The sequence below is a fragment of the Xiphias gladius genome, chromosome 7 (assembly GCF_016859285.1).
Source record: "Xiphias gladius isolate SHS-SW01 ecotype Sanya breed wild chromosome 7, ASM1685928v1, whole genome shotgun sequence".
NCBI lineage: Eukaryota > Metazoa > Chordata > Actinopteri > Istiophoriformes > Xiphiidae > Xiphias > Xiphias gladius.
The window spans coordinates 18,383,489-18,407,196 of NC_053406.1; the positions used below are offsets into that span (position 1 = coordinate 18,383,489).

Here is a 23,708-nt window from a genome sequence, read left to right on the forward strand (position 1 = left end):
CTCCCCTGCAATCTGATCCAAGACATATTACTGCAAATCTCACAAAATGACTACAATTGCAATCATCAGCATTTCACCTAAGGTATTCTGATTACTGAGTACATGCTTGAAAATTTCTTATGGGCAATCTGTGATTAGCACAGAAGTCCAATAACAAGATACCACTGCAGTTCAGATCAGGGATGCTGTTCCTCCCAATCACTTGCCCCAGTGTTTCTCCATCATTGCCCATGTGAGTGTCACACGGTGGAAGCATTGGTTTTATTTGTTTCCTTAAATTTATATTTTTATTTCTTGCTGTGGCTAAGTTATATTGCAGGACTTTATATGCTGTGTTTCAAATTGTTTTATTGCTGTACTTGGTTTTATTTGCATGCTTTTAGTTTGAAATGTATTTGTTGCTTAATGTTTTAGTGTATGTGGACTTACTGCCAATGGGCATGTAACAACATTACCACTAAATACCCGCACCTGGTTGAGCTCTTACCTTTGCTAGACATTGTTTTTAGCCAATCGGACATTATGGTGTAGCCGTAGGGACCAGTGGTGTGGCTGGGAGGAGGGACCAGACCTCTTCAACATGGAAATAAACACGGAGACAGGCAATACAAAAGGAAGCACGACCCGGGAAGATGGGAAGGGTCCAGCTGCAGCCTTGCATGCCCTACAAACCACACCCCCTTCAAACCATGCCCATTATCATAATTTGTTGCCCTACCCCCTAACCCTAACGCTAGCCCTAAACCTAACCCAACCAATCTACTCACTATTTCTAAGTTAAACTTCCCTCAACGTCCTTCACCACAAATAGCCACAAATATAAGCCACCACCATATTATAAGATCTTTACAAACAGTCATTGAGGGCATCAGGGATGTCAGGCACAGCTCTGAACTCCGCCCGGTCATGTGAGTATTGGGATCAACTGGAATCTGGGCACAAGCGTGTGGCTGTGTGTGGGACAAATTACTGCCTCTCTTTTCCCTATCCCTCCCTTAACCAGGATAGTGGTTTTAGAGCCAGAGCTACACATTGAGCTGAACCCAGCCATATCTAGTTGGTACATCTTCATCTCCTCTATCACCCTTCGCCCCTCCCCAGAAAGAGAACTGATACTCTACATTCCTAGAGCCAATTTTTGTAGCCAGGGGTCAGCACTCTAAGGCCCACTCCTTCACTTGCCGACTGGCAACACACTCAAACACTTACATGACCCCAACCAGGCCCCATGGGAGTAGGCCTGACCAGCAAGTTTCCTTCCCAGATCCTAGGTTTCCTAAGGAGTGTCTGACCTCACAGCATCTCTAAAACTAATGGGGAAAATTACCACTGGCCAGAAAGCTGTTTAGAACTGATAAAAAAATACTTAACCACATCCACAACACTCACCAACATTCATCTCCTTCCCATGTGGCTGCAGGTACAGATCCTGAAGCTGCATTAAAGCTCTCTCTGTGCCCTGAATAGCCATTTTCAGCAATGCACTGGACTAATTTAACATAACTCTACATCCGTGTACTGAAAACTATTAAATGTTTTTTTTTTTTCCAGTTATTTTTCCTGTCAGACTGTACACACTGTAAAAAACTTTTACATGAATTTTAACTGAAAAATATGACGGTAAATTATGCTAAAATGAGATTACACAAATGTGGTGCTGTTGGTGTTTCAATATTATATCTTTATTATCATGAATGCTGTTGGGAAACTTGAAGGAACCATTTGATTTTGTTATACATTAATGCACAAAAGCACTCACAAACCCACAAATTCTGCAGCAAGTCAATATGTATTTTTTTAAAATTTAACATTAATTGCATGACAAAAAATGTGACTTCAAAAACAGTTAGTTGGGGCATTTGATGATTTAAAGATGTGAATGGGTGTTTTGATAAAAGCAGGAGATGTATCTTATGTGTTTCAAAATACTAAAACAGGGACCTAAAGAATAAAATTGCAATAGGCCCTTGCCCTTGTTCTTTACTCTAGGATGCAGGGTCGCATTTTGCTGGCCTACCAACATGTTGGCCCGTCATCACATTGACAATTTTTCTGTAAATTAGGTTGAAACCTCTTAACAGTTTTTTAATTATACCATATGTCATATGCTATGACATGCACTTTTTACTTTTTTTTCCAAATGTCAAGACAGAACTCATGTTTTTGTTGTGAATTTTAAACTTATTTACTTTATATGTTCAGTACAAGTTGAAAAACTATTTGTATAGTAAGACGGAACCAGATTAAAGGGACATTCACAAAATTACAAAGTAATTTTAAACACTAAATATTCAAATAAACCAGGTCAACTTTGTTGACTGTGTCAAATGTGCACAGTTTATGTTCTTGTATGTTGCCATCTTAACTATTTCCAAACCTCAAATACACTAAAACAGATTTTTGTTCATTAAATGTTTCTTTGTGTTCTTCTCTGGCTTAAACAATATAATGAAACATTTTGGAGCAAATATGCACAGAATTAGTCCAAAACTGGACGCCAGAATGGCAAATATCTCCACAGCCACAGTAAATTTGCCAGGTGAGCTGACATATGCTGGGATAAAGGTGATCCAAACTGCACAGAATATCAGCATGCTGAAGGTGATAAGCTTGGCTTCGTTAAAATTATCAGGTAGTTTCCGAGCTAGGACAGCTAACATGAAGCAAAAGACAGCCAGTAGGCCTATGTACCCGAGCACAGCCCAGAACCCAATAGCTGAGCCTAATGCACACTCCAGGATGATTCTCTCCTTGTATATGGTTAGGTTTTTCATTGGAAAAGGGGGACTAAGAACCAACCAAATAGTACATATTAAAACTTGAATAAACGTGAAGGACACTACGGTCATTCTTTGCTGTAGAGGACCGAACCATTTCATGACATTACTACCTGGAAGTGTAGCTTTAAAGGCCATTAACACCACTATAGTTTTCCCAAGAACACAAGAGATGCAGAGGACAAAGGTGATGCCGAATGCTGTGTGGCGCAGCATGCAGGACCACTCAGAGGGCATTCCCATGAAAGTTAAAGAACATAAGAAACATAGAGTCAGTGAGACAAGCAGCAGGAAGCTCAGCTCAGAGTTGTTGGCCCTGACAATGGGGGACGTCCTGTGACGAAAGAACACAGCTGCTGTTATAATGGCAAGACAGGCACCACCAACTGAGAATGCAGCCAGGACGATTCCCAGGACCTCATCAAAGGAAAGAAACTCTACAGGCTTGGGGAAACAAATGTTTCTCTCTGCATTGGGCCAGAACTCCTTGGGGCACGGGAAACAATCAGGGGAATCTGAAAAAAATAAATCATAACGGACTTTTAGCAGTTATATATTTGAAGTTGTAGATATGCATGAGAAAACCTCTTGTTTTACCGGTAGCATTGCTAATCTCCCCCTCAGGACATGGTATACAATCATAACAGCAGATGGGTTTTCCTTTCTGCAGCATTTTACGAGTTCCTGGAGGACAGCTGTCAGTGCACACTGATACAGGCACCTGTCACATAGATACAGACAAACTCATACAGATATGCACTATTGCTACACAGTTGTTAGATGTTAAATTTTTGCTCCTCACTTGTGTGTTACCCTCCACCCAGGTGAGGTTCTTGTTGATTTGGAATTCCTGGCCCACAGGCCATGATGCATCGTAGTGCCCTACTGTCACCAACTCGATGCTGCCACTCTTACTTTTTTGCCAGTTGACCAGCTCATATGTAGCCACAGGATCCCCATTGGCATCAAATGACACATCATAACCATTTTGGGAAAATTTGACTTTTTTCAGCTGAGTAACAACCTGTTAGGATGAAGTAAAGTAAAACAGTGAGGGAGAGGAAGGGAATAATGTAAAATAAAATGATTTTTTTCTTCTAATAAAAGGTACTTTAAAGCTAAGAAGAAATGCATTGGGGTGTTCACTTATTTGTTTCAACTGACCTGTTTGGACTCTATGGTGAATTTGTCACACTGAGTGGTAGAATTTTTATTCTGACACGCGGCATTATGAATGGCATGTGCTATTGCATAAACAGCCTTGTACACCATGTTAGTGATTCGGAGCTGAGATGTGTCAGTGTACGGGCTCCGGAGTGTCTGTAAGTCTTCAGTCCCATCACACACACTCTCATCTGTGGCTACACCTAAAAACACAGCAAGGAGGAAGGTGTATTTAGCACTGAACATGATATTACATTATAAAATTATTATTCCTTCTTATATGCTTGTGTTTCAGTTATCTGTTTACGTGTAAAACATGTTTACTTTAAATTATATTTCAAAGCACAGTTGTTGTTTAATTGTGATAGTTTTTTTTTACCTTTATGTACACCAACTTATGTTAACACAAATCAGTCCTCAAACAATTGGTCACAGTTATGAAAAATGTTCACAACTTTTCCTTTGAACACAAACGGACTTGACCTGTTTTAATGTGTTTAAAATAAGTAAATGCCTGCTGGTATAATAGCCTAATTGGATCTACATACACTGTAACTGATACAGGCTAGTAAATACAGTTTCTGATCTTTATTTATGTTAGTAGCCTAGAGCCTGTCATCACTATGTGTGTGCTTGTGTTCAGGGCCTCAATGATGGCATTGTGAAACCACAACAGCCCAGTTCATACAAAATCTTCTCCAAGACAGCGGCGCGCCTAAACTTGATTTGCAGAGATACACCTCAGGACTCCACCTCATTTCAATTAAAAAAAAAGCAGTTGTGGACTTCTTTTTCCCCATGAAGCTCCACACTTGTGACAATCAACAAAAGACACAACACAGCCACACGGCCCCAACTGTATCACCTATGTTAAAAATCAGCACCACTTTCTCACTTTTGCCCAGCCTGCAGTTGAATGCGTCCTCCCAGAACTCAGTCAGCACCGGGGACGCAGCCACTTTATTTGGGGACAGATCCAGCAGGAAGTCTCTCAGGCCGGGAATGACAGATTGCTGAATGCCAAATCCGATTGCTCCGGCACAGAAGTTGAACCTCAGCATGTCTGGGTCGGTACCCCAGGACTCACTGCTTATCCACTGGCGAGGTGGGGAAGGCTCCCGGGACAGCTCCTCCAACAGGATTCTCATGTCTCCAGAGGCTGCAAATGCCACAACAACCATAGCTGTCGACCTGGAGAGACATTATTGTGCATTATACCAATTTAAAAATTAAACTTTTTGAAATATTCATCAAGATTATTAACACAAACATTGAGAAATACTTTACTTTGGTATGTTGAATGCACAATATTGGTCTCACTGACTATTTGTATTAATTATGAGAGAAATAAACACAATGAAAAAAAAATGAATTGCCAATTTGCCACTAACATCTTAAATCATCTTTTTCTAAATTTATATCGGGCCAAATATTTCTATGGTTTTGTGTACAGCAGGTCAGTGTCAACGCAAGGAACACAAGCACAAACCTGCGGATAACATTAGCCACTCTCTGGATCTTGCTACGAGGCTGGGTCCGATAGAAAGATTCGGAGTATTCCACGCAGATCCCCTCTTTGTGCGCTGCATCCAGGAAAGACGCCATGCCATTATTGCCATAGTCCGAATCCGACCGGATAGCACCTATCCAAGTCCAGCCGAAGCGTTTGACCAGTTTGGCCAGCGCATCAGCCTGGAATTGGTCACTGGAGACTGTTCTGAAGAAACTCGGGTACTGCTGCTTATTGGACAAGCATGCACAAGTGGCAAAGTGGCTCACCTAAACCAAAAAAAAACAACATTGTAATTCTTTAATAGCACAATCGAAATAAAATCCGCACAAGCCTTTTTTAAACACACAGTTTACCAAAAATACAAATAATTACTTGGGGAATGTTAAAGGACCCGACGACGCGCATCATGCTGATGGATGGCGTGGACCCAGACTCACCCACGATAGCCGTCACCCTACCAGACTGCGAGCAGTTGTCGCCGGTGTCAAACACCGGGTCCAGGCCATTTGAAAGCTGGAATGCCACATGCACCGCCACGGGCACCGAGGCGCACGAGTCATGGATCTGGTACCCGAGCCGGACGCCCGGCAGCAGCCACGTGCTGTTATTAATCTCCTCGATAGCGAAGACCATTGTGCGCGCGAAGCGCAGCTCACGGGCGTCGATACTGCACACAGACACTCGTGTCACTGTCGGAATTTACACACGGTGAAGAAATTGCACAATTTTTAGTGGAAAACGCACACAACACAACTGTAATTCATACTTATAAACAATGACTGATGACTGATCAGTCAGAAATTTACAGGAATTTTAATGTTCGGGATAACAATTGTCAACTAAATCTGAAGTCATAATTTGTTCTTATTCTGTTAAATGTTAGTTGTTAAACACATATATTTTAATTAAATGGACAAAAAGCCACACTACTATTTTTGCGAACATAATACCGTAATTTATAGCAGCAAATAATGCTTTGGTCCCTAATGTATAAAAAAGAAGAAAAAAAAAAGAAAAAACTAATAGAACATTCCTTTTTCTTAAGTTTTCAATGCTACACAAAAGCCTTGGAACAAGATTGCGAGCACATCATACAAATTAAAACATTTATTTCCAAACACAGTCCAACATCCTTTTATAACCCACTTCTCCCTCTTACCAACCTCCCTGTGCACCTTAGAGGCTCAGGCATGGTGGTGTAGTTATGCTTCACCGTGTATATGTAGTTGTGTATGGAGAAAACACCCCCAATAACGTAGTCCCCATCCATTGAGAATGCAGGTGGACGAGCGTTACCCTGCAGTTTACATCTCAAAGATGAAGACTCAGCACTGAACCCGGCATCAGACCTAGCCTCTGGAAAACCAGCCCTTTGTCTCAGACCATCCCCAGAACCATGCAAGGCAAGAGCCGTGTTCAGCTCAAACAAACCCAGAGCCACCCTCAGGCCAATAAAGAAAGCTGAGATCTCCATCCCCCAAGTGTCTCCTTGTGAGCATAACTGTGTTTTCACTGTTTTATATAGCTTTTTGGAGAAAGCTTCCCTCCTACTTTACGTCAGCTTACTACACATTAGAGAAAGGATGCCCTTACTCAATGGTGTTTGTTTAACTCCAAGTTTTTTAGTTCTTTGGGCTTCATATACCGTATAAGCTCCCCCAAGTGCCTCGGCTTCTCTTCTACCCTTGTAAAGTTACCATTGTAAACACCCGATATCGCCCTAGTTCCGTCCTTCCCTTATACCGTTTTTGCTTGGTTTTAGCTCATACTACAATTAAGCCTTAAAAAATGCAAACCTAATAGGTGCTTTAAAAATAGTGTCTGGTAAAATCTACAATAATTCTACAATAGACTGTCCTGTGAGTTCTCTTTTGAAGTTCAGCTGCTTTATAATTCGACTAACTGCAAAAAATCAGAGCAGTTGACAACACTTGGCTGATATACACTTGCATTCGTCCGAAATACAGAGTAAGCATTGAATATTCAGCCAGACATACTGTAGCATATCTGAATTTGAAGAAGATACGGTAGTTGAGTCCGTTGGATGCCAACCTAATTCACGACAAAGTCATACCGTTTAAAAGGATGATAGTAAAAATTCATCTGAAGCCAACAAAGCAGAGTTGACCCTGACAAGCTGAGCCAGATAAGTCTTAAAAGGCCATTATATCCATTCTTTTTATGGTCATTTTGAAAAACTGGTGATCCAACATTTTCTTTCGGTGTTCTTTGATTTGATGTTTTTAAAATGTATTTTGTGCAGTTTTTTTTTAGCATTGTATATTTATATCTATGCTTAAGTGCTTGACATAAAAAAAATGAAATTTGCATGTAGTTTTGTAAGCAATTAAGTGAGCAACACCATACGTTTTAATGAGATAACCTGCCTTGCTGCTGTCTACCAAATTTCAGAACACAAGGTGCCAACCCAGTATACTGTACATCTACAAAGACCGGTTAAATGAAAAATTAGAAGACAGATACTAGTGTAAAGGCTCACTCTGCTACTACCACCTGGTGGAAATCAGTCAATCTCAGACTATGTATGACAGTGAATTAGATACGCTCAAAGATGATTTGTGGGTCTGTTGTTAGTTTAAATGGATATGACCAATATAATGTAAAGTATTTGTACAGCACACCTCATAGAAGTCTCATGTCAAAAAAAATAAAAACTTTATCACATACATAAAAAATATCTAAAAACTACTTGTTACTCACAGGTCAGCCCACACCCATCTTCCAACTCTGCCTTCATTTTGATCTCAGCTACACACCTGTCAAGCTTCGTGACTGCATCTTGCACTGATTTGACACTATCATGTTGACAAAACCTGTCTACAGACAGACAGAAAGACAGACAGACAGACACCTGCGAAATTAATCAAGACCGCCTCTAGTTCCCGCTACAGTAGATGTCTGCCAGGACCACATTTTGCCATGATGACATACACACACTCACAAGGTGAAAACAAAGCCACGCTGTCGTGATCTTTACTATACACCTGTAAAGTTTTGTGACTGCATTTTTGCACATTTGTGACACTATCGCGGTGACCAGACAGACTGAGAGACAGGCAGGCAGACATATTAAAACCTGTGAAATGACTCAACACTGCCTCTGGAGTAGTGTCCGCTACAGTAGGTGTCCCCGGGACAGCATTTTGCCATGATGACCCACACAGACTCACGAGGTGAAAACAATACCAGCCCTGCTGACGTGATTGGTAATGACCCAGATGTAAAGTATGCCAGCCTGAGTATGATAACTTGCATGATGAGACCCCATCACAAAGCCAAAGGAAGACCCCCATCCCCAACCCCCTTTCAATCAGTAGGTGTTGCAGGTGCAGCAAAAAGGTTTTGATCCCTCACCAGCTTCCCAGCCATTTGTTGGAAGTTGTAAACAAGCCAGAGGTGCTGTTACCAGAATTTTGCACCACACTCCCTTTGAATAGAAGCGCCTACATTCCCAAGAAGAACGACAGCATCATTCGTTTCAGCAAGTGCCCCAAAATGACATATGTTTATGTTCAAGTTATAACGCCCTCTAGTGGCCATATTAATTATGAAGGGAGCAAAGGAGGAAGTCAGGAGATATTGTTACAGAGTTTCAAAATCCACATGGTAAAACCTTGTATTTTGTCAACTTATTTTCGAGAACTTGTGCACTTGTGCTGGACAGAGTGGCTGTCTCCTTTGTGGAATGATAATACTAACTCTTTTGCACTAATGAATTGTGAGAATGCTTGCAGCAACTGCAGTAAACAGCCCGGATACCAAACAGGCCTAGTGGGCACAGGCCCAGCGGCACAAGAGATCAGAGAATCTTTATACCAGAACCTCTGTGAGAATGCTAGTAAGGAATATTTTAGTTATGAACATTCCTCTCTATCAATACTCGTTCTGGAAACCTGAAGAATTAGCCTTTGCAGTCATTTTGAAGACGTCTCAACATAGAGGCCATCAAGTCATTTAATGTGAAAGATGCTGTTACATCTAGAAGTACACACTCTGGTGTCCTCTGTGAAACATTTATAGGTCATCTGTGTCTTTAAGGTGGGCTCCACACATTTTTTCAATCACAAATCATTCTTATAAAAATAAACCTGCCATCTAATAATTAATCATTTTTAATCAGAAACACAAATACTTTGCATTATATATGGTCAAAGAACTGGCACATATTGAACTGCAGTACCTTTAACACAATTTAATGTACTGATTTAAATATTACAAATAAAAATGCTGTTTTTGTTGCAATTTCTTTGTTTTACACTATATTTTAGGAAAGAAAATGCCTAAAGTTATTTAAAAAATATGGTTCACTGTTTATATCTGAAATATTTGTTGATGTGTCATGCAAATGAACAATTTATATCTACTATAGGTAACTGCGTAATTGTGACACTCTGCATCTGTACACAACTGAAATTGTATAGTCATTATGTCCTGCCCACACTACTGGCTGTGCCCTGATGGGTGGTATGCAAGATAAAACAATGACGAAATGGACACAAAGAGGATGGCCCCACATATAAAAATAAGGAACTGTGCATGAGGATTAATAACATGGGTAAACAGAGGAGGGCAGTTATGTGGGCATTTTTTGACATATACTTACTCTTTTGGGTCTACATGATCTTGCATTTGCTCTCTTCTTCTTTTTTCTTCTCTGAGTCTTCCTCTCTTTCCTCCTCTTGTAAATTGTGGAAACAGTTTCATCTCAATGGGTTGCACAAGGCTGGCGATGTGATTCTGGGTGGGCTTTTTGAGGTCCACTACACCTCAGTCTTCCCTGAGTGGACATTCACTTCAGAGCCACATCAGCCCACCTGCACAGGGTAAGTTTCTCATACATACAGCAAACAACTTAGACCTTTCCAGATTATTCTTGTCTTGTCAGAGTCTTAAAACTATTAGGAAAAAAGCATTAAAGATCTGTGATGAGATATGAGTCAAATATTGTTATATGGGTCTTAAACAGATACTGAGATATTTCTACAAGTTTAAGTGCAGCTGTAAAAGGTAATACATATTAATACAGAATGTTTTGATAATGTGGTGATGTGAATGAATATTTTTATTCTGTGTTTTAGTTTTGACACTCAAGGGTTCAGGCATGCCATGACCATGGCTTTTGCTATTGATGAGATCAACAAAAACTCCAACCTGCTACCTAATGTGACTCTGGGATACAGTCTGTATGATAACTGTGGTGCACTTGTTATTGGATTCCGTGCTGCTTTGGTGCTGGCCAGTGGTCAAGAGGAGCAGTTTCTACTTCAGGAGAACTGTTTAGGGACCCCTCCAGTTGTGGGGATTGTGGGTGATTCCTACTCAACATTTTCTATCACCACCTCCAATGTCTTAGGTTTATTCAGATTGCCCATGGTGAGCTTAAATTTCTTCTGTGCTGTTGATAGGCTGTTTATGAATTTATTTCATATAAAGTGTTGATAAATAGTTGAAAAGTGTCAAATATTTCAAATGGGTCTATCAACTTGTATGAGATACTGTACACAACCTGTGCTCACACTTTATGTCTCTTATCAGGTGAGTCATTTTGCCACATGTTCCTGCCTGAGTAATCGGCAACGGTTTCCATCCTTCTTTAGAACAATCCCAAGTGATGCTTTCCAGGTGAATCTATTAGCAAAATATTAACTGCAAAATATGTTTTACAGCCAACCTTTAAAGTATAGCAAAATTCACTCGAAAATAAGTCTTTCCAGTGAAACAAAATTCTAAGTTTGGGGCATGAAGAAATATGTGCTTTGTGAATCATTAATGAAACTGTATAGATTGAAATCATAATGCTGAATTATCTCTGATTCTGCTGTGCTTCTTACAATAACTGAAACAAGGTTTTCTATCCACTTAGGTGCGTGCTATGATTCAGATACTAAAACGCTTCGGCTGGACTTGGGTAGGCCTGCTGGTCAGTGATGATGACTATGGGCTACATGTTGCCCGAGCCTTCCAATCTGACCTGGCTCAGTCTGGTGGAGGTTGTCTGGCCTACACAGAGATTTTGCCTTGGGGCAATGACCCAGCTCAACTTAGGAGAATTGTGGATGTGATGAAGAAATCAACAGCTCATGTGGTCATTGTGTTTGCACATGAAATCCATATTTATCAACTAATGGAGGAGGTTGGGTTCAAAATATAACGTGTCATTTATCAATCTAGGGTTTTTTTTTAAAAAATTATACATTTTCTGGTATATGCTGTAATGCTAACAAAAGATGGTATTGTATAATAGTACATCTTTTGTGTCCATGCGTATTCTCAGAGTTAGATCACAGCAGCTACATAGCAACATGAAGCATAAAACATGTGTAAAAAGGTTCTCATTCACTAAATACAATTACTCCTTTTTCTCTTTGCTGCTGTAGGAAAAGAAAAATGAATTGAAACACTGTATATTTGTGCCTTAGAAAAAAATATTTATTTTATCATACTATACACAGGTTGTGAGGCAGAATGTGACAGGCCTGCAGTGGATGGCCAGTGAAGCCTGGACATCAGTTGATGTACTTCAGACACCCGACTTCATGCCGTACCTGGGTGGAACACTGGGCATTGCCATCCGTCGAGGAGAAATAGCAGGATTCAAGGACTTCCTTTTAAGAATACAACCTGACCAACACCACAATATCTATGGAAATAGTATTGTGAGAGTTTAATCTTACAATATGACCTGTAATTGCAGCAGCAATACAGTACGTATTTTTTGTTTACACTGAATATTTTTTACATTTCAGGTAAATCAGTTTTGGGAAGATATATTTCAGTGTAGATTTGCACCACCTCCAGCAGGTTGGATGGAAGCTGGGGGAGCACTATGCACTGGACAGGAGGATCTACATAATGTGGAGAGTGAGTTGTTTGATGTTTCAAACCTAAGGCCAGAGTACAACGTGTACAAGGCTGTGTATGCTCTGGCATATGCCCTCGATAGCATGCTGCGCTGTGTGCCAGGGAGAGGGCCTTTCAGCAGGCACAGCTGTACCAGTTTGCAAAGACTGGAGCCATGGCAGGTGTGATATCAGTTTTCGTTTTCACTCAACCTGTTTATATTTCCAAATGCAGCTGCTACACCTTGATGTACTTATTGAATGTAGTTCATCAGAAAGAATATAATGTTAAAAATGAAGGACATTATCTTACTATGACATCAATAAGCAACCCTACTAAAAAGAAAATATTTTTTCAAAACAGATTCCCATGATGTTGTATGACAGTGATAATAAACCAATGGTAATCCAGAGGTCAGACAAAACAGCATGAAATTCATGGTGCTTCAAAAATGACATTATAATGAAAGGGTAATCTATTCTGTTTTCTACATTTAAAGAGTAATGGAAACTAGCCTGAAAATCTCATCTTTGTGGACCACCAGAGGTTTATCTTTTCACCTGGTTGCAGTTTAGTACAGTTTGGACTCCAGGACATTAGAATTGGTTGCGTTGGGTGTGGTTAAAAGTTCAACAGAGCACACTTCTGGCCAGTGATGCTGGGTACTTTCAGAAGTGAAAACAGCCTTGAAATTTTTAAACAGAGAGGGAAGCAAAACATGGGTTTTTAGCCCGGTGTTTAGTTACACTTTAAACATAATAATTCCAGCAAAGCTTGTACAAAGAATACATAATAAAGTAGGACAAACACATTTGGATGGAGTCATTTACATTCTATAAGTGTTGCTTTCTGTCCCCCACTTGAAGCTGGTGTATTATTTGGATGGAGTAAACTTCACCACACCATTTGGTGATCAAGTTTCATTTGATGAGAATGGTGATGCCTTACCAATATATGACGTGATGAACTGGCTGTGGCTCCCTGATGGCACAACAAAGATTCAGAATGTGGGTGAAGTTAAAGAATCAGCGAAAGGTGAAGAACTAACACTTCATGAGGACGTAATTTTCTGGAACTTTGAATCTAAACAGGTTACTTTAGCTTATTGATTTTACATTTTTTTTCTCACTGATGTTTACTCAAATAACAACATCAAATGCTGTAAAACAATGATAACTCTTGCAATCCTGTTAGCCACCCAGGTCAATTTGCAGTGAGAGCTGCCCACCAGGTACCCGCATGGCCAGAAAGAAGGGGCAACCTGTGTGCTGTTTTGACTGCATCCCTTGTTCTGAGGGAGAGATCAGCAATGACACAGGTTGGTATCAATTATAAAATAATGTAATTTATCAATTTGTAATTAATATGTATTTTTTTTAAAAGTGTGCAGTACTTGCAGATGAGAGTGATCATGCTCTTGTTGCTGCAATAGCAACTCCTACTACTTGGTTGCTACTAAAGCTCCGTGCAGTTTGGTAGAAAAGCAGCGGAAGAATTCTATGGTGTTACAGGTGACACATAGATGTATAAATCCTTCACCCAGCTAAAACTAGGAGCTGGCAATGAAAAGGACTGCGGAGCATGGAAAATTGGTAATTCCAAATTGGAAAAATGCAAGAAAAAAATATCTAGCCCTCTTTTCTTTTGGAGTGAAATATCAGTAATGAGGCTGTTTCTTGTTCATTTTTAAAATACCATAGGTTTTTGCTGATCATTTAATATAGATATGTACATTTTAACATATAAAATACATATTATTAACACTTAACATTTTTCCTCTTTTTGTCAGACTCCCTGGAGTGCACCACTTGTCCAGAAGATTTCTGGTCCAGTCCACAGCGTGACCAATGTGTTCCTAAGAAAACAGAGTTCCTCTCCTACCATGAGCCTCTGGGTATCTGCTTGACAACTGCCTCATTGCTGGGCACATTTATCTGTGCTGTTGTCCTAGGAATCTTCATTTATCATCGGAGCACACCCATGGTGCGTGCCAACAATTCAGAACTCAGTTTCCTGCTCTTGGTTTCACTTAAGTTATGTTTCCTCTGCTCACTGCTGTTTATCGGCCATCCCAGACTGTGGACATGCCAGCTGAGACATGCAGCATTTGGAATCAGCTTTGTACTTTGTGTGTCATGTATCCTGGTAAAAACCATGGTGGTTCTGGCTGTGTTCAAGGCCTCCAAACCAGGAGGTGGAGGCAGTCTGAAGTGGTTCGGTGCTGTGCAGCAGAGAGGGACAGTTCTGGTTCTTACTTCTATTCAGGCGGCAATTTGCACTGCCTGGCTTGTCTCCTCATCACCAGGGCCTCATAAAAACACTCAGTACCACAATGACAAGATAGTTTATGAGTGTGTAGTTGGGTCTACAATTGGTTTTGCAGTTTTACTTGGATATATTGGCTTACTGGCAATCCTTAGCTTCCTGTTAGCATTTCTAGCAAGGAATCTTCCAGACAACTTCAATGAGGCCAAATTAATCACTTTCAGCATGCTGATCTTCTGTGCTGTGTGGGTGGCCTTTATCCCTGCTTATATAAACTCCCCAGGCAAATATGCAGATGCAGTGGAGGTATTTGCTATCCTGGCCTCCAGTTTTGGCCTCTTGGTGGCACTGTTTGGACCCAAATGTTACATAATCCTGCTTAGACCAGAGAGGAACACAAAGAAAGCTATCATGGGTCGAGACACTCCAAAGACTTAAAGAGGCACTTCTGATATTGTCTGTATTTTACATTCAAGAGTGATCTTCTCATAATTGATCCACAATAAAAGTAGCTTTCTTTTTAACCTTAAGATTATATTTACATATTATTAAAAAAGCAGAACAAAACAAGGAGGAATAAAGCTGTTAATTAAGAACTGAGTCTCTATCATTATTGCCTTTTTGCCCAATCATTTACTTTTTCCTGGAAGTTGGAAGACACAAAATATGTGTTAAACCGTCTGACTCTGCGAGGTAGTTGTACGACCATTTGTTGACAGAAACAATCATATACTTTTATTTCACATGGCATAGGGTTGGCACAAGTAAATCACTTACACTTTGATCCATCTTTACTTTTTAGAACATAAACCATCTCTTGTATTCTGCACCATTCTACCCAAGTAGAAACCTCACCACTACCTTACCTTTTTTTTTTTTTTTTTTATGTACAAGGTCTCAATAGTGAATATTGTCAATAAAGTCATGGTCAAATTTGACTACGATGCATTCATAACACAATGCAACAGTCAACTAAGCTTGCATTGTCTATCTCTTTAAAGGGCTTTTCTTTTTAAATGGTGTGTTTTTCAATGGCCAACAGGAAGTACAGAAAGGGCTAGCTAAAATATTTTTATCATTTTGTTTAATCTATTGTATAACATTGCATCATAGTAATGGTGCAGCAGTGTTTACGCGGGTCAAACAATTCAATGATAAATAAATGATTGCATATTGGTTTGTGTGTGGACAAACCAGCATATTTTCATTATTCCATTCAGGTAAGGTGGTAACTGGCAGAGAGAAACATTCATGCAGACATGGTTCTTTTCACTGCAATCAAATCTCTTCAAGTTAATTTGCAGTGAAATGTTCTGTTACCAGGGTAACCTCGGTTCTATGAGATTTCTCAAAGGTATCTCACTATGGCAAGTGCATTCTGGCATGACCAAGGGCTAATGAAGTAACCATAGCCCAGGTGGAATGTGTTCACAGGTCTCCTGGAGGCTCTAAATCCATAGATTTCATAAGCCAGTACAATAGTATCCAATATGCACTGGGATAGATACTGGAGAGAATGGGGCTCTATGCATCTATGGGAAGAAGTTCAAGATACAAAGAACTGGTTGTTCTTCATAAACCTCTAAAAGCTGTATGCAATAAATGCATAATGCTTTCAACAGACACCAGCAGCTCCTGTATAGGGCAGCTATAAGAAGACTCACTAGCCTTAGGCACAAAAACTGGGAAGGACACAGTATTACCTTCCCATAGTTTGGGGGAAAAGTGTAGGCAAGATGCCTGATAATGCATGCAGTTCAGTTATTCGCTTGGCTGACGTCAAAGAAGAACAGCATGGTTTTGAGAAAAAGCCAAAGGAGTTCAAAAGAGTTCAAGTGCCCCTAACACAATGGTCAGGGCCCAGTTAGGGACCAAAGCTTTGCATGCCGCATAACTGGAGAGATACCCTCATAAACCTTCTTATCAGACAGTGCTGAACTGCCAGTACATTACCAAACCCCACAGGAGAAACAGGAATTGCAGCCAAATAAACCACAAGAGTAGAATTGGCCTTACCCTTGTCTAGTACTTCCTGTAAGAAGCATCAGATGCTAGTAATAAAACACTAAATAAAAGATATCGTCATACTTAACATCATTTAATGATCATGTGGATGGCACACTTGCTCACTGAATACTCTCATAGGCCCTTTCCACCATTGCAAACTTAGGTGTTAGTTCTGGACTGGTGCCAGTGCCAGTTTGGTGTTGGTTCAACTTGCAAACCTTCTAAGAACCAGTTTGCTTTTCCATGGGCTAGAGAGCCACTGCAGAGCCATTTCATTACGTCATTGTATACGTCTGTATAAGTCTCCACTTTCCAAGCAATGCTAGCACCAAGCACAACAACAATAATGGCAGACCACATTGTCTGTTTACAAGTGTTGTTTCTGGCTTTGCAAGCTATTGGCTTCTAAGCATTTGATGCTGATTTTGAACATTTCCAAATAGTTAAAAACGGTGGTCACAAAGTTTAATTGGTCTTGTTGGGTACGATAATCCCACCCCTCAGCCCCTGCACTTAGCAGTTCTTGGCTCTAGACCAGCAAAGTGTGGAGAAAGGCAGAGGAGACAGTGCAATGCAAAAAGATCTACAAAGGCCCAAACATTTCTCTCCCACACTATATGGGGTACTCTAAAGTTTACACAAGGAGACAAAAGGTGGCCATTACGATTTTAAGAGCCATTGTTAGTTAGTATCTTACAAGAATATTATTGATGTTGATGTCAACAGAGTTTTAAAGGATGATGAGCTTGACATGCAAACACCCTTACTGACCCTGAAACATATTGCTGGAATTAGCTGCTATAAATTCATAGTTGTTTCAACAAGCTTTTACTGATTCAATATACTGTAGAACTGAATTGTTAACTGACAGGGCTGCTGTCATTCATATTACAGCGTCTGTAACTTTATATTTAGAAATTTAGATTCTATTTACCTCTCTGCAATGAGGTTTATTATAGTAAGTAAAATTTGCCCGGGACCTCTGACCTAGGGCCTCTATGTAAACACAGCTCTACATATGTAAACATACACCTCATTTATCTTTCATCTACACTGTACTTTCAGAGTGTTCCCCTGGTTCTCTTTGTGTTTGAGAGACAGAAATTCAAGTTACAACTTCACGTTAGCAGAATAATTAATACTTCAAACATTAAAGAGACACTACATAAATGATGTAATCATGACATTTTGTGTCTGTAGAGATAATATGATATGTGTATGCCCTCCCCCCACACAGCTTCCCATGCCCTGATGGGCGGTGTTAAACGATGATGAAAATCTCTAAAGTAAATGACCTTACCCTGCATATAAAGTGCGTGAAGATTAGAAATGGGTGCTGGAAGGACGGCAGTTATGGGGGCATTTCTAGACACATTTTTTTTCTTGTATGTCTACTTGATTTTGATTTTGTTCTCTTCCTCCTTTTTCTTGTCTGAGTCTTCCTCTCTTTTCTCATCTTGTAAATTAAGGAGACAGTTTTATCTAAATGGGATGCACAAGCCAGGTGATGTGATTCTGGGTGGGTTGTTTGAAGTTCACTACACCTCAGTCTTCCCGGAGCTGACGTTCACCTCAGAGCCAAATCAGCTCAGCTGCCAGGGGTAAGTCTCACACTCATGCAACATAAACATGTGCAGATTCTTGTATAGAGCATATTACTTTCACTGGTTAATCATGATATTTTATGTGCTAGCTTTGACCCTCCAGGGTTCAGGCATGCCATGACCATGGCCTTTGCTATTGATGAGATCAACAAAAACTCCAACCTGCTACCTAATGTGACTCTGGGATACAGTCTGTATGATAACTGTGCAACACTTGTAATTGGATTCAGTGCTGCATTGTCACTGGCCAGTGGTCGAGAGGAGCAGTTTCTGCTTCAGGAGACCTGTTTGGGGACCCCTCCAGTTGTGGGGATTGTGGGTGATTCCTTCTCAACCTTTTCTATCGCCACCTCTGATGTGATAGGTTTATTAAAATTGCCTATTGTAAGTTTCCTTTCTTCAAGCTTGGTTGTACTTTTGATGTGCTTTATTTGAATGAATTTCAAATGATATGGTAGGATAGGACATGTACATTGCATCTCAGCTCGGGCTTCTCCAACAAGCCTTTATTTGGTAAGCAGTCAACTTTTTATTTTAGATTTTAAAATGATGAATTGTTAAAATAGGTGAAATCATTTGAAATGTTTCTACTGACTTGTATGAGAAGCAAAACTTTGTGTGCATACTGTATGTTTCCTTATAGGTGAGTTACTTTGCCACATGTTCCTGCCTGAGTGATCGCCAAAGGTTTCCATCCTTCTTTAGAACAATACCAAGTGATGCTTTCCAGGTGAAATTCTGTTCTAGAAATAAAAAAAGGCAAAATATGTTTCACAGGAAGTGTAGTGAGCTTCAAAAATGTCCCCCCAAATAAAGAAATATTTCTTCTTGGACTCTTTAGAAGAAATAGCACAATGGAAAAAAATTAACTGGGATTTTATTGTAAAACATGAATAGCTAAATTTCCAATGAAAGATTATTCCAATCTGTGCACTAATCCCTCCAAACTGTATTCTATTAGGTGCGTGCCATGATTCAGATACTAAAACGCTTTGGCTGGACGTGGGCAGGTCTTCTGGTCAGTGATGATGACTATGGACTTCATGTTACCCGATCCTTCCAATCTGACTTTGTTCAGTCTGGTGGAGGTTGTCTGGCCTACACAGAGATATTGCCCTGGGGTGACAACCCAGCTGAACTAAGGAGGATTGTGGAAGTGATGAAGAAATCCACAGCTCGTGTGGTCATTGTGTTTGCACATCAGATCCACATGATCCAACTAATGGAAGAGGTATCTATCTATCTATGTATCTGTCTATCTAGCTATCTATCTATCTTTCTATCCATCTATCTATCTATTGCATCCATCACAGATTCAATTATGATAACTATTTTCTAAAGTAGTAACACTGGAGAAAAACACTGTAAACTTCACAGTGGAGAAAAAAAAAAAAAACTCAAAATGGGCCAGTATTTATGGTCATGGTCCTAACAGCTGTATCCTAAAATCAGTAATTATATAGGTTGTCTACTAGTATCATATCTTTACTGTAACTCAACTATTTAACCAAAGAGTTGAGTGTTAACCACACTTTAAATTGATCACCTCTCTCGTTGTTGTTGACTTACATTGGTCCAAGGTTTAGACCTTTAGTTTTGTATTTTGTAGTATTTTAGTGCTGCAAAGTAGACTATATCTGTTCCACATGAGTCTGAAAATTATATTTAATAAAATGTAATGTACAGGTGGTGAGGCAGAATGTGACAGGCCTGCAGTGGATGGCCAGTGAAGCCTGGACAGCAGCTGCTGTGCTCCAGACCCCCCACCTCATGCCGTACCTGGGTGGAACACTGGGCATTGCCATCCGTCGAGGAGAAATACCAGGGCTCAGGGATTTTCTGATAAGAATACGTCCTGACCTACATGACAACAATATTGATGGAAATAGCATGGTAAGGTTTTAATCTTACAATCAGATCTGTGATCACACTAATAGAATATTGTTATTTGTGCTAAGACTTTAAATACATTTCAGGTGAGGCAGTTTTGGGAATACACATTTCAGTGTAGATTTGCCACAGCTCCAGCAGGTTGGATGGAAGCTGACGGAGCAATATGCACTGGAGATGAAGACTTAGAGAATGTGAAGACTGAGTTTTTGGATGTTTCTAACCTCAGGCCAGAGTACAATATTTACAAGGCTGTTTATGCTATGGCGTATGCCCTTGATGACTTACAGCGCTGCGTGCCAGGGAGAGGGCCTTTCACCGGGCACAGCTGTGCTACTTTGCAAAGACTGGAGCCATGGCAGGTGTGATATCAATTTACACTTAACCTGTTTAGTTTTTGTTCCACCACTTGGGGTGTTTCCTGGGATAGATTTAAGGAAAATAAGACATTATTAACTGTGGTATTATTACGACCAGTGGGTTTGAATCTCTTTATTGTCTTTGAGTAGAAGACAAAACCTTTAATCCTAGAAGTTGCAAAACAAAATAAGATTCAATTGATTTGTTGTAACAAACATAATTAAAGGCAACAGTGGTTGGTCAGATTTAGAGAGTATAAATTCTCATGTTTTTAGTGCACTATATTTGGACTACAACTACTATGATTAAATCCAGCAAATCTATCACACAGAATATCTGAAAGCATATGGCCAACCAAGAACAATGAATTTTTTAAAGTCTCCCTGTGACAAGATTTATCTTTTGTTTAATTATCTCACCCCGTTGTAGCTTGTGTATTACTTGGAAAAGGTAAACTTCACCACACCATTTGGTGACCAAGTGTCATTTGATGAGAATGGTGATGCCTTACCAATCTATGATATCATGAACTGGATGTGGCTCCCTGATGGAAGAACTAAAGTTCAGAGTGTGGGGGTTGTTAAGAAGTCCCCCGTCAGACGTGAAGAACTTACACTTCATGAAGAAAAAATCTTCTGGAACTTTGACTCTAAAAAGGTTACTTCTATTTATTCTTGTTTATTCCTCAGTGTTTAATTACACATGATATCAGCATCGAACGGTGTGGAATATCTGCTATATAACTCTTACAATCCCTGCAGCCACCCCGGTCAGTTTGCAGTGAGAGCTGTCCCCCAGGAACCCGCATTGCCAGAAAGAAGGGGGAACCTGAGTGCTGTTTCGACTGCATCCCTTGTTCTGACGGAAAGTTCAGCAACGAATCAGGTTGGTGTCAATCTAATTTTATAATATAACATGGTATATTAGATCATGGAATATGAATTTGTATTCAGGAATCGTCTCCTCAGTGCCCAGGTGATGAAGACAAAAAAGCATATGCCCACCACTGCAGAATCATTGGTACAATTGCGGGCATCAGTGGCTCAACAAACATAACTGTGAAGGTTCACAGCTGGGAGGGAATATGTCGATTCTGCACGAGCAACTAATATGGTTGGTTAGGGTGGCTGTGTGGAGGGGCTATGCTGGGATAGAACAAACCCATCTGTGTGTGTTATGCTGGTCTACAGTAGACGGTAGAGGTTAGAAGTTACAATGGCAACAAATAATGGAAAGCTGATAAATTGGCATTAAAAGGTAAAAATTGTAAACAAAAAAAAAATTGCAGAAAAAAGACGATCCTCTCTTTTTTTCTTAGACTCCATGAAGTGCATATCTTGTCCAGAAGATTTCTGGTCCAGTCCACATCGTGACCACTGTGTTCCCAAGAAAACAGAGTTCCTCTCCTACCATGAGCCTCTGGGCATCTGCTTGACAATCGCATCATTGCTGGGTGCATTTATCTGTGCTGTTGTCCTAGGAATCTTCATCTATCATCGGAGCACACCCATGGTGCGTGCCAACAACTCAGAACTCAGTTTCCTGCTCTTGGTGTCACTTAAACTATGTTTCCTGTGTTCACTGTTGTTTATTGGCCGTCCCAGACTGTGGACATGCCAGCTGAGACATGCAGCATTTGGCATCAGCTTTGTACTTTGTGTCTCATGCATCCTGGTAAAAACAATGGTGGTTCTGGCTGTGTTCAAGGCCTCCAAACCAGGAGGTGAAGCCAGTCTGAAGTGGTTCGGTGCCGTGCAGCAGAGAGGGACAGTTATGGTTCTTACTTCTATTCAGGCGGCAATCTGCACTGCCTGGCTTGTCTCCTCATCACCAGGGCCTCATAAAAACACTCAGTACCACAATGATAAGATAGTTTATGAGTGTATAATTGGTTCAACAATTGGTTTTGCAGTGTTACTGGGCTACATCGGCTTACTGGCTGTCCTTAGCTTCCTGTTAGCATTTCTAGCAAGGAATCTTCCAGACAACTTCAATGAGGCCAAACTCATCACTTTCAGCATGCTGATCTTCTGTGCTGTGTGGGTGGCCTTTATCCCTGCTTATGTCAACTCTCCAGGCAAATATGCAGATGCAGTGGAGGTCTTTGCCATCCTGGCCTCCAGTTTTGGCCTCTTGGTGGCACTGTTTGGACCCAAATGTTACATAATCCTGATGAGACCAGAAAGGAACACGAAGAAAGCTATCATGGGTCGAGGCATCACCAAATCATAAAAAGTAACTCTTAAATATCAATCAGTTGCATTCAGCCTGTATTTTAAATTTATTCATCTTCTCATGAAATGACACACAAGTAACCTCCTATTTTAAATTTAAAACTTAGCTTACATGGAGGAATAGGATGCCAGAAACTGTAAGATATAAATAAACTTTAAAAAACTGAGTTTTCTAGTGTTTCTGTCATTTCTATCATTGCCTGTTTTGACTAATTACATTAATTGGCTTTTGAACTACTCAAAAAATATATTGAACTTTCTGAACAATGTGTCTTTGCTTGAGTCAATGACACAACACACTCCATCTAATAACCCTCAAAGAATGAAAAGAAATAAGGTAATTTTTGACTATTGTGGTTGCTCAGACTCTTTTTTTTTAATTACCACTTTTTACTACTTTTACTTTTACTTGCTATTGTCGTAAGTATGTTAGTAAACCATTACTCATACATCCAGTTGTCTTTCTTTCCATCTGACAGATGTTAGTCCAATATTTACTCCTGTTTTAGCTCTGTCATTCTCCACCAATACCTAAAATATCTGACCTTTTGTGATCTGATATCATATGTGAAGCTTTGGGTAAAGACAAGACCTAGTCACAGATTGCTTTGGTTAACTAAAACTAATTTTAAGCAAAACAGACATGGGAATGAAATATTAATAATTGCATGGCCATTGGTCTTCATGAATTCATTTACAACCAAAATATTGTCATTCCCTTTTTAATGTACAGAGACTTATTGTATTTTTCAACAGTCCAAATGTCACATGAATCAAGAGAGATACAATACCCACATGAAAGTGGCAGAAATAGTAAGGCCTTGTCATGATAGTTTGAAAGGTTTACTGGGAGTTTTTAAGCTGCATAAGGACACTGTAAGAAGTTAAACCCAGTTAAATTTTATAATTTGTTTAAATAAATTAAAATCCACAATATTTATATTTATTTATTTATTTATTTTGAGAATTTCACATTTGGAGAGATTCAGCTGAATTGAGTCGTCAGAGAATGAGCCAGATTTTTGTTTTGTTT

The 23,708-nt window shown here is 39.9% G+C and overlaps 3 protein-coding genes across 3 annotated transcripts; 2 read left to right on the forward strand and 1 right to left on the reverse strand.

Annotated features, from left to right (window-relative positions):
* Nucleotides 1–2,387: 2,387 nt before the first annotated feature.
* LOC120792201 (extracellular calcium-sensing receptor-like) lies at nt 2,388–6,763 on the reverse strand. The gene is made up of 8 exons (XM_040131272.1): nt 6,618–6,763; nt 5,827–6,121; nt 5,431–5,720; nt 4,837–5,132; nt 3,942–4,144; nt 3,580–3,801; nt 3,375–3,498; nt 2,388–3,292 (listed from the first exon to the last, which is right to left on the reverse strand). Exons 1-8 carry the CDS (start codon nt 6,722–6,724, stop codon nt 2,388–2,390), a joined length of 2,442 nt encoding a protein of 813 aa, XP_039987206.1. The 5' UTR covers nt 6,725–6,763.
* A 3,414-nt stretch (nt 6,764–10,177) lies between these two features.
* LOC120791614 (extracellular calcium-sensing receptor-like) lies at nt 10,178–15,018 on the forward strand. The gene is made up of 9 exons (XM_040130120.1): nt 10,178–10,298; nt 10,554–10,848; nt 11,011–11,097; nt 11,339–11,608; nt 11,928–12,131; nt 12,222–12,497; nt 13,182–13,406; nt 13,510–13,633; nt 14,105–15,018. Exons 2-9 carry the CDS (start codon nt 10,582–10,584, stop codon nt 15,016–15,018), a joined length of 2,367 nt encoding a protein of 788 aa, XP_039986054.1. The 5' UTR covers nt 10,178–10,298; nt 10,554–10,581.
* A 3,045-nt stretch (nt 15,019–18,063) lies between these two features.
* LOC120791617 (extracellular calcium-sensing receptor-like) lies at nt 18,064–22,673 on the forward strand. Its single transcript, XM_040130122.1, has 9 exons — nt 18,064–18,188; nt 18,281–18,575; nt 18,835–18,921; nt 19,153–19,422; nt 19,878–20,084; nt 20,168–20,443; nt 20,871–21,098; nt 21,203–21,326; nt 21,760–22,673. The coding sequence occupies exons 1-9, from the start codon at nt 18,079–18,081 to the stop codon at nt 22,671–22,673; spliced, it is 2,511 nt and encodes an 836-aa protein (XP_039986056.1). The 5' UTR covers nt 18,064–18,078.
* The last annotated feature ends 1,035 nt before the right edge of the window (nt 22,674–23,708 follow it).

Bases quoted from the DNA above. Each gene is read 5' to 3' on its own strand.
- LOC120792201 (XM_040131272.1), bottom strand. From the start codon at position 6,724: ATGGATGGGGACTACGTTATTGGGGGTGTTTTCTCCATACACAACTAC. The intron at 5,721-5,826 runs GTAATTATTTGT...TTTTTGGTTTAG, and splicing joins GGTCCTTTAACATTCCCCAA to GTGAGCCACTTTGCCACTTG. The intron at 3,293-3,374 runs GTAAAACAAGAG...TATTTTTTTCAG, and splicing joins GGAGATTAGCAATGCTACCG to ATTCCCCTGATTGTTTCCCG.
- LOC120791614 (XM_040130120.1), top strand. From the start codon at position 10,582: ATGACCATGGCTTTTGCTATTGATGAGATCAACAAAAACTCCAACCTG. The intron at 13,407-13,509 runs GTTACTTTAGCT...CAATCCTGTTAG, and splicing joins GGAACTTTGAATCTAAACAG to CCACCCAGGTCAATTTGCAG. The intron at 13,634-14,104 runs GTTGGTATCAAT...TCTTTTTGTCAG, and splicing joins AGAGATCAGCAATGACACAG to ACTCCCTGGAGTGCACCACT.
- LOC120791617 (XM_040130122.1), top strand. From the start codon at position 18,079: ATGCACAAGCCAGGTGATGTGATTCTGGGTGGGTTGTTTGAAGTTCAC. The intron at 20,444-20,870 runs GTGTGATATCAA...ACCCCGTTGTAG, and splicing joins AAAGACTGGAGCCATGGCAG to CTTGTGTATTACTTGGAAAA. The intron at 21,327-21,759 runs GTTGGTGTCAAT...TTTTTTTCTTAG, and splicing joins AAAGTTCAGCAACGAATCAG to ACTCCATGAAGTGCATATCT.